Genomic DNA, 10,854 nt, shown 5'->3' with positions numbered 1-10,854 from the left:
CTTAACCTTTAATCTAACCTACTCTGACGTCACTTAATTTCCCCTCACCTTACGTAAACCTTTACCTTACATAACTGTACCTTACCTCACCTCATCTTAACTTTACCTTACCTTACTTCACCTTACTTCACCCTCCCTTGTCTTACCCTACCGTACCTTATCTTACCGTACCTTGTCTTACTTTTCCTTACCTGACCTGACCTTACCTTACCTTACTTACCTTATCTGACCGTACATTTCCTTACCTTATCGAACCGTACCTTTCCTGGTCTTACTTCACCGTAATTCACCTTATCAATCCTATCTTACCTTTCGTAACCAACCTTCCTTACCTTACCTAACCAACCTTTCCTACCTTACTTTATAGGAACTGATAAAAATACACGTTATTTCCTTTTATTCATTCATTCATTCTTTCGTTCGTTTCATTTATTTGTGTATTGTTTGTTTGTTTGTTTGTTTGTTTTTTCATAATGATTTTAACACGAGGAGTCTTACTTTCCACATTGGAGCTTATCACCAACCTCCTAAGGGTCAAAAAGTCTGATGCTGTTTGTGCCTCCTTTGTGTTCCCGTCACTGCGAGGGATCCAATCGGTGGGGGCAATCAAGTCGCGCCAGGAATAGCCAGCGGATTGCCTGACGCTGACGTGTTGCTGCGCTGCCCTGACTGCCGCGAGAGACGGTTCCCTTACAAGCCTGTATTCAGAAACGCTTTGCTCTCTCACCACGACTATTTTCAAAAGCCACAGAGATGATTAGCCGGGTTCTCAAGAATGTTTCTCCTGTTAATAATGCAGAAATACTGTTAATCCGTCAGCAGAATCGTAAAAGCACTCTTGAAAACCTGTGTAACTCAAAGTAAAAAGCTTTTGAATGAAGTTAGAGGTATGGACAGAAGTGCTGCAGAATATTTAACCCTGTGACGACTAATGAAAATATACGGCAACAGTTTTCAAGAAGCGATCACCAGCTCAACTTCCTGAATAAGCGTTACCATTTTCTTCACCACGAGGTTCTTTAGGGGATGGTACGTTCAGTAATAATGACCTAAGAACACACAAGTAAACACATATACTGATACCCCTCTGTTATCACTGCTGTCACTAAGTTATCGCCGTAAAAGTTTATTGATGTGACGCGCAGGCGATGTAAGCGAGTACGTGGCAAGAAAAAGACATTAGGGGCAGTCATTGTGATGCGGTGATGGGAAAGCAATGGTCCCTTCTGGAGGAGCATAAGGAAGAGTAGTAGTAGTAGTAGTAGAAAGAAAGAAGAGGGAGAGTAGTAGTAGTAGTAGTAGTAGTAGTAGTAGTAGTAGTAGTAGTAGTAGTAGTGGTAGTAGTAGTAGGGGAAGGGAGGGAAGTAGTGTGAGGAGAACCAGCTTGATGACATCTGTATCTCATTCTCTTGTCATCCTTTTGTGATATTCTCCATCTCTCCAAGATCTTGCTCCCCTCTCCCCACCTTCTCGCCTCTCCCAACCCCCAATCACTCTCTCTAGCGGCCTCACTTCTCACTCCCTTCACGTCAGCCACCTTTATTCTCATCAATCCTCATCTTTTTTTCTTCTTTTCTGCCTTGTCCCGCACCTCCTCTCCTTCCATCATTCTGTCTCTCCCACACGGCCGTCAGCATCCCTGTTAGGCCTACTCGAATACCTCCCTGGGCCTGTCAGATATGTTTTTTCCCTCTCCTTCTGTCTTTCTCCTGTCAGTATCACCAGGACGGCTATCCTCGAGCTGCGTCTGTCGTGACTTAGGAGTGACAGACGCCGCTGACATCCACGGACGGCCTAGATATCACGGACGAGGGCGTGTGATGGTGCTCGATTCTGCGTGTCCGTCAGAGTTCGTGGGGAGGGAGTGGGGGAGTTGAGGCAGGCAGGCAGTCAGGCAGGCAGGCAGGCAGGCAGGCAGGCAGGCAGGCAGTCACTCCTTGGGTTGTGATCCCTTCCTGGCGTCATGTTACTGGAGGGTGAAGCAAAACGTCAAACTAACTCCACAATATTAAATGGATTTGAAGCGAGTTGAGAGCATTGCTGAAAGTTACCACCAGCTATTGGCCTTGTTAGTGCTTCTCCCCTGAGGCGCCGCTGCTCTCTTCCCTCCCTCCTCCCCCGGTGCCTCCGTGTGCCGCCCTGAAATTGTTCCCATTGGTGTCAGAAACTGAGGCTATCATCACCACCATTGTTGCCACCATCGCCACCACCACCATCACCATCAGCATTCATCAGCACCATCATCACTGTCCTCAACATCACTATACCCACACAACTTCACACCATCAAGCATTTATACCCTCCCTCACAATCATTAGTGAGCTAAGAGTATACTTTTCTTTCCTCTCTGTTAAACTGCAGCTAATTTTACTCTAATATTACAATATCTCAAGAAACATTATATAGTTAATCAAATGATCGAAGGCATTGTTATTTTTCATTTAAATGCTGTTTACACCACCACCACCACCACCACCACCACCACCGGATTAAAGAGCAAAGATCATGCACCTTATGGTATAGTGACGGAAAGACCAGTTTGTTTCCTTATTAGGCAGCGTCAGACTAAGAGATTGGGGAGGGGGTATGAGGGGGGATGAGGCTGAAAGAAGGCCGTGAAGTAAGTCTTACGATAGGCTGGCTTGTAAGTCAAGCATGGAGCCAAGCATCCGTCCCTTTGTGGTTCCGCTGTTGATAAGGCTACCAAGCTCTCTCCCGCAGGATATTTTGGCCTGTTTTACGATTTCCTTCACAAACAACTAAGCCTCTTTTTTTTTTTTTTTTTTTTTTTTTTTTTTTTTTTTTTTTTTTTTTGACTTGAAGCGAGACGTGCAGTTTGGGGCACAATAAGAGAAATGATTAACGGGAGAGATTTACTTCGCTTTTTTTTATGCTTTTGTTTTCAGGTTCGTATAATGATATAAGCTTGTTTACTTAAGCGTCGCTGTTTTTAACTTCGTGTTGTATAAGCATGTTTACTGAAGGCGACGTTTGTAGTTAGGGAAAAAAAAATAAGATAAATTATTGACAAATTATTGACGGGAGAGATTTACTTGTCTCATTTTAATTTTAAGTAGTAGTAGTAGTTGAAGTAGTAATAGTAGCAGCAGCAGCAGCAGCAGCAGCGTCTCCCTTTCTCCTTGTTGCATTCACTATGCTTCACTATTATTCACTGTTCACTAATATCAATCGTTTTGCTTTATTTTACATCTCATTTGTGTGTGTGTGTGTGTGTGTGTGTATTTGTCTGTCAGTCTGATGTGTTGCTTGTCTTAATGGTTCTCTTTCTCCTCCCACAGACTCGACTGGGGGGACTTTCAATCTTGCAAGTGACTCCCCGCCATCGGTAAGTGAGAGAGAGAGAGAGAGAGAGAGAGAGAGAGAGAGAGAGAGAGAGAGAGAGAGAGAGAGAGAGAGAGAGAGAGAGAGAGAAAGTCGATTGTTTGTTAATAAAGCTCAAATATCCAGCTGAACCGTACCTATTGCAAACGCGGCAACATTTCATGAAAAAAAGGACCTGAATTTGCGTGAATCGTGTTCAGTAAAGGGAAATCTCATCGGTAATTTAGCGAAAACAGTTAAAACAGTTCAGGCGGTAATGGTGCCAATCAACCGTGAATGACCGCGCGTTCCTGAGCCTCCACGCCCACGCCCACACGCCCATCCACGCAGCCACCACCGCCACCACCACCTAGCAACTCGCCAGCATGCACAGCCATTATTATTTATTTCCCATTCTTTTGTGTAAACTAGCACAAAGGAATACCCGCCATGTTGCCTCCCCCACACAGCAGAAACGCTTTGCTCTCTCACCACGACTATTTTTAAGGGCCCCAAAGATTCCTATTACTGTTTTTTTTCCTATTAATAATGTAGAAATCTCGTTATTCTTTCACTAGAACCGTAAAAAAAAAAAAACACACACACACACACAAAAAGCCACGTAGATTCAACTAGAGCCTTTTGAATGTAATGGAAAGTGCGGCGCGGGGTTTCAGAATGTCGTCCTAACTGGCAGCAAAGGGACGTTCTGGAACACAGTTTGCTGCCTGGACACTCAAAGGACAGCAGCAAGGCGTCCGCTTCTCTGGAGCTTCAACTGTTGTCAGCCGGGCGTCTTTCCGGTGGGCGGTGCCTCTTACTTCCTCCTGTAATCACCTTCCGGTCAGCCTGGGCGCACCTCGCCACTCCGCAACCTGCCGCCGCTTCTCTAACGCTGTCCCACCCTCACTCCCTGGCTTGCTTAGGAGATTAGCTTTTTTTCCATATTTTTGGCTTGTAGTTCTTAATCTGTGGATAAGTGTGTGTGTGTGTGTGTGTGTGTGTGTGTGTGTGTGTGTGTGTGTGTGTGTGTGTGTGTAGTCAACGGGTTAGTGTTACAAGTCCTGGCAAGAGACACCAGCCGACGTGTTTGGGTCCCTGGGTCTCCTCACGTATTCGCATTGTGTGCCTGCTGGAGGGATTCAGGCACATCATAAATTAAACGACCAATGGACATTAATTACTAATAAACGTCACCCAGAGTTATGGGAGCATTGATCGCCTTCATGAGGATATTAATGATATGTAATCACACCTGGTGTCAGGCGTGGTGTAGTGTAACGCTGCTTTATCGCTGACCACTGCTGTTTTCTTGGTCCCAGGCAGATTTACAAGGCGGAATTCCTAGGTGGGCGTCCCCCTGGCACACTCACACAGGCGGCGAGGGCGAGGGAGGCAGGTGTGTACTGAAGTGCCATGCATTGATTCCTTCCGGGGTTGATTGCGGAAGTGTGCCAGGTGTGTTAAGTTTCCCAGGCCACACAAGGCATACAAAGTTATCGTAGACTCGGGCGGTTGTCGAGCCAGTAATAAATTTTGGTTTTATGCGTTAATTATGAAATATATCGGCAGTCTGTCGTCAGACACTGAAACTTTCATGAAGCAGCCGCGGGTGTTGTCGATTGTGGTGTATGAGTGCACACTGTGGCTGCTCGCCTTCTTGGGTGTTGGTTTGTTGTGGTGCACCTAGCCTAACTTAACCTTCTAAACTTACTCGGAGACTAATTCTGCACAGGCTCGCTACATGCAATACCTCAAGATGGGGGAGGGACAGTGCTTGGGAACCAAAACCTTGAAACAGAGCTGCTGCTTAGAAACGCTTCACTACCACATTAGTCAATAACACCACATCGTGACTGCCATGCACACACACATTGCTCACTTAACATCACGATCACCTCAGCATCTCAACTCCTCCTGCATTACTACTAAAAAAAAGCCCTGCGTGTATAAGATTAATTAGCAACAGCAGGGTTATTTGTAGTCGAGTATGCAAAGGAGGGAATTGTCCACATTTCAAGGCTGTCCACAAAACCTCACTCAAGTAACACAGTAACTCCTGGCTGGTCACCTGAGCTAACGAGTCGGGAAGAGCGGCAGGATGAGTTTCACACGCACGTTTTTATTACACGTGATTTTCAAGAAGCTGCGATATCATTCACTGTGACACACACACACACACACACACACACACACACACACACACACACACACACACACACACACACAGTACAACTACTAAGAGCGAGATGGGGTTGGCAGGACCAGCGAACGGGGCCATCACGGGTCACCGCTGATGGGAAAAGCAGGGTGACACACAAACGCACACACACACACACACACACACACACACACACACACACACACACACACACACACACACACACACACACACACACACACACACACACACACACACACACACACACACAGCACAGCTTCAGTGAGTGACATAAATGAATCGTCAACAAGGAAAATGTGTGTGTGTGTGTGTGTGTGTGTGTGTGTGTGTGTGTGTGTGTGTGTGTGTGCGTGTGTTCTCAGTACGAATAGTAACATTATGCCAGCGTTTACACTCCAAAACACACAAACCAAGCGCTTCTCTTGTGAAATGAGAAGCGCAACGGAGCAATGAAAAAAACTGTTCATAACGGGGATCGATTTAACGTTATCAAGATCAAAATCAAGACACAGTTATGTTGAGCCGCAGATCACTTATGTATAGTAAGGCGTCGCGGTAATCAGGGCGTGACGGAGGGGGCGGGGGGGGTGGTGATGGCTACGATGATAACGGTGGTGATGAAACTCGTGAAGGAAGGTGACGGTGACGGCAGGTAAGATGGCAGGTGATACTAGTGCACGTGAGGAAGCCGTACAAGCCCGTCTTCCCCAGCCTCCCCCAGCCTCCCCTTCTGTGGGAATGTGGGACGGGGCGAAGCGGAGTCGAGTTGGGGTCAGGTGAGACGGGAATGATCGGAGCAGCCTACAGTGCGAACAGTAGTGGTGTGGGTTGGTGGAATGGGTTGGATTGAGCTCGCAGCTCAAACATTCCCGAACACACCATCTTCCTCTTCCTTCTCCTGCTCCGCCTACTACTACTACTACTACAGTACTGTTACTATTTGTGGGAATATGCTCATAACTATTCATGTCGTTCCCTCTAAAGAAGAAGACACGTACACCTTGGTCTTGTTTCCTGCCACCTGTGAAAGTATTGTTTTTGTTCGTGGTAGTAGGAAAAGTTTTAAAAAATCTTCCTTTGTGTGTGTGTGTGTGTGTGTGTGTGTGTGTGTGTGTGTGTGTGTGTGTGTGCGTGCTTGCGTGCGCGCGTGCGTGTGCGCGCACGTGTGTGTGTGTGTGTGTGTGTGTGTGCGCCATTCTGCACATCTGCATTTCATCTGAAACCGCCGTGTTGGTTGAATCGTTAACAAAGCTTTTAAAAATTGCACCGTGCTGAGAAAATGTTTATAATGACAGTAACAAACGTTGCTGAGAAAAAGTTTACAGAGAAAAATTTATCTCGTATCATATCATAGCCTCTTGTAACACTCGCAGGCAGGGAGGCGGTATGGCAGTGGCACCAAGGCTCTGACGCAACTAAAGCAGTTACATTTCTAAAACATATTGTAGCGAGGAGAGAACGGTGCCGCTGTCAACAGCTCGGCGGCACACTGGCTGGCTGGGTGCTGGCTGTGTGTATGTGTGTGTGTGTGGGATTCGGGATGGGGGGGGGTGTTGCCAGGCTGTGCTGTCTGACCCGCCCACCGGCTCAGGTCGAGAGTAACACCTGTTGCATTAATTGGCCGGAGCACCGCAGGGGAGTGGCGCGCACTTCACCCCGAGGCTCGCGGGGGCGGACCTGTCCAAGTGTTTGTAGAAGCACCGCCCTGGCCTGGCCGCTCCCTCGCCTTGCTTCCCTGCACCTCTTCTCGCCGCCCACGCGTCACTGCACGGCTACTGACTCGCTGTGGCGCATTCCTTTACTGCGGATAAACGGTTTTGATAGAAACTCTCTCTCTCTCTCTCTCTCTCTCTCTCTCTCTCTCTCTCTCTCTCTCTCTCTCTCTCTCTCTCTCTCTCTCTCACTCTTTGATGCTGTTGATTCTAATCTAAGGCTTGCATGCCGCTGTAAGGGAATTTTTCCCTTGCTTGTCCTGTGAAGGTAGCAGTGAGGTGAGAGGAGGACGTGAGTGTGTGTGTGTGTGTGTGTGTGTGTGTGTGTGTGTGTGTGTGAGTGTGGGCGGGTGCGTGGGTGTGGCGGAAGAGGTAGTGTTGCAATGCTCCCCTTCCTCTCTCCCTCCCTGAATTACATTGCTGCAGAGTGACTCCTCGGATGTCACGGCTCTGCTCTCCGCACAATGACATTCGCTGCAGAGGAAAATAAGCACCACGCCCCTAGAGAGATCAGAAAGGGAAGGTGATGTGTGCTTGCCTTGCCTCTCTTCCCTGCAGCACGCCCATTTTAGGTGAACTGTTCATGCTGATAGCGAGGTTCCATTATTCATAGTCTCTGTGATGAATTTTACGTGTTCCTCCCGTCAAATAGAGCACGGTAGCAAGGAAGGACGCCAACACCCTTATTTTGAAACACTTTGAGCTCCATTAAGAACTGCTCGCATCTCAAAGGCCACAGAGTCTTGTCGTCGTGAGTGTTGGTGCGGAATCCTTCTTAAACTGAACAGGGAAATACCATCTAAAACCTGAATAACTACCACTAGAACCTGTTTAATGTAGTCGAGATAAGGCACGGACACGTCTGAGAATGCCATCCCATATTCGGCCAGTGCAGTGTGGAGTATCGGGCAACAAGCGAGCGGTGCCGAGCTGTCATTCCTCAGGACACGAGCTTTGTGTTTGGGTGGTGAGTGTGAGTTGCTTCCTAACAGAATGCAAAGCTTCCGCCTCTCCTCCCCGTCACCTGAGGAAGAACCCAATTCCAGCCAGACAAAATAATGGGCGTACTATTCCACATCACCAAGACATACAGAGCTTTCCTGCGTCACGACACTGCCCCCTCTCCACCGTCTCTATCTCACCATGGTAGAAGCATCGTGCACAGGTACCCAGGCAGTCGCCCACCACCACATCCAGCCTTCCTCGCCTCTTATACACTCTCCGTTTAGGCTCTATCAGTGTGTGTGTGTGTGTGTGTGTGTGTGTGTGTGTGTTGTAGGAATGACTGGTTGTGTTAATTAAAGTAGCCTTCGCCATCCTCTTGGGAGTTTTTTTCTTTCCGAGTATAATATCTTGTTAAGTGTGTTCAGTTGTTGTTAAGTGTGTTAAGTGTTGCCTTGACTTGATAAATGTGGTTGTGATGATGACTGTAAAGGAGACATTGGAAGTTGTTGTTGTTCTTGTTATTGTTCTTCTTGTTCTTGTTGTTCTTGTTCTTATTCTTGTTCTTGTTTTTCTTCTTCCCAAAGATCAGCTAAACATATTCAACATATCTCTCTCTCTCTCTCTCTCTCTCTCTCTCTCTCTCTCTCTCTCTCTCTCTCTCTCTCTCTCTCTCTCTCTCTCTCTCTCTCTCTCTCTCTCTCTCTCTCTCTCTCTCTCTCTCTGTGGGACCTTCGTGTTTCCTTGAAGGGATAAGTCATGTAGAAGCAAAATATCCCCTAGGCAACCTTCCTTTCTACATAGGCGACGCTGGCTCCCCCTTCACGATGCTAGCAAATCTTAGGCTCTCAGTCTTCGTGAGTGTCGCCGCAGGGAAGGTGTGTTTGGATGGGAGGTAAGGACGTACTCACTGCGGCTTTTATTTCCCCCTAAAAAGACACCTACGAGTACTTGAAGAAAAGAAAACAAGAATTGGCCCCGGAATACGAATGAGAAAAGCGGAAATGGGATAAAAAAAAATGTAATAGTAATAATAGTGATAAGAACACGAAGAATAAAAATGGTAATCGTTGGCGGTTTATTAACAAAGTAAGAATAAAAATACCTAGTTCTTAGGGTTAGGGGGGACTGACTTGCGAACAACACTTATACTGTTTGAGGTGAGAATTGGGATGGGAATTAAGTTTTCTTTCTACATACATACTTCTATCAGAAAAAAAAAAAAAAAGGACATAGGGAAGAATAATTGTTTTCTTTTTTTCTCAACCTTTTTTACATGTCTCAAGTATAGTGTAGGATGAATGAACCTGTGCTTATATCGGAATGTGCATAAGACGTGATCTATACTATTCTGCAGCGCGAGGACACATCCATCGACATAAAGTAAACTAGCAGTAGCGAGGATGGTTAAGTTAAATCAGATTAGGTTAGATTATGTAGTGTCTTGCTGAGCCTATAGACTTGATAATGAGGAGTGTAGAGGCGCCGAATTCCCAAGTTTGTCCAAAGCCTCCTCATAAGTTATCCAGAAGGTCCCTCGCGTGCTCCTGCTCTGTTTGCTCCCTCTCGATCTGGTCTCTGTCCGCGTCAGTGAGAAGGACCAGGACAGGGTAGGCGTAGGTAAGCCTGGGCAGGGCAAGAGGAGTGTGGACGGTCCCCAGCTCACTTGTGGGAAGGCTTATCAGGGATTTTTTGTTTCTATAGAAGGTAGATGAGGTAGATGGAGGCCGCAGTAGTAAGAGTATCTTGTGACGTGTGTGTACGTATGTGTGTGGTGGGGGGGGAGCTAATATGCGTGTAATCTAATATAATTTGTACGTTTTGCCGCCCTGTGTGCTGTGGGGGTGCGTATAATCTAATGTAATCTGTACCCTTTGCCCCCTCTGTTTGTGTGTGTGTGTGTGTGTGTGTGTGTGTGTGTGTGTGTGTGTGTGTGTGTGTGTGTGTGTGTGTGTGTGTGTTCGCCCCCTTTGCCCTTTGCCCCTTCTCTGTCTGTGTGTGTGTGTGTGTGTGTGTGTGTGTGTGTGTGTGTGTGTGTGTGTGTGTGTTCGCCCCGTTTGCCCTTTGCCAGCCGCAGCACATCGCCTATTATTTGAAACGTATGCGTACAGAGAGAGAGAGAGAGAGAGAGAGAGAGAGAGAGAGAGAGTGTTAAGAATGACGAAGTTACCCTCCCTTGGATCTCGTGGCTCAGTTATCAGTATTCTTTGCTAAAACTAACCACCCTACATATTATTCTTACACTTCATCCATTCCTTAATGCTGCCTAAGGGTATGTTGTGGACGAAAAAAATAAAGAAATAAATGTGGCCGAGAGGAAGAGACCACGAGTTGTGATAACAATAAGCCGAGTCACGTCCTGGTCCCACCACTACACCACCACAAGTCTCCTCTGTCCTCCCGCCATATCAGTGTCGTGATAGCAATATTCTTACGGCGATGGTGGTAGTGAAGTGCCGTGTTTGCATGAGGTGAAGAGAAATGAAGTTTTGTATTGTGCCTACGTATGTGCGAGTATATAGTAGTAGTAGTAGTAATAGTAGTAGTAATAGTACACACACAAACACACACACACACACACACTTTACGCCACTTTTACAAATCTTGTCATTTTTATGCAGTTTGTTTTCGTTGTTCATTATGGTGTTGATGATAGTTCCGGTTGTCGTCGTCGGCGTCGTCTTTGTTGTTGTTGTC

The 10,854-nt window shown here is 46.7% G+C and overlaps 1 protein-coding gene across 10 annotated transcripts in view; it reads left to right on the top strand.

Annotated features, from left to right (window-relative positions):
- The first annotated feature begins 8,343 nt into the window (after nt 1-8,343).
- LOC135103051 (protein draper-like) overlaps nt 8,344-10,854 on the top strand; it is a 44,559-nt gene continuing 42,048 nt past the window's right edge. For all 10 annotated transcript variants that reach the window (XR_010269897.1, XM_064008968.1, XM_064008967.1 and 7 more), the window contains exon 1: nt 8,344-8,380. Coding sequence is in view for 9 of the 10 variants with exons in the window: in XM_064008968.1 (XP_063865038.1) it covers nt 8,359-8,380 (22 nt within the window). In the remaining variant the exon portion in view is untranslated. The remainder of the gene's footprint in view (nt 8,381-10,854) is intronic.

This window comes from Scylla paramamosain, chromosome 8 (genome assembly GCF_035594125.1).
Source record: "Scylla paramamosain isolate STU-SP2022 chromosome 8, ASM3559412v1, whole genome shotgun sequence".
Lineage (NCBI taxonomy): Eukaryota > Metazoa > Arthropoda > Malacostraca > Decapoda > Portunidae > Scylla > Scylla paramamosain.
The sequence above is the reverse complement of the archived record's forward strand: the minus strand, read 5'-3'. Positions and strand labels throughout refer to the sequence as shown.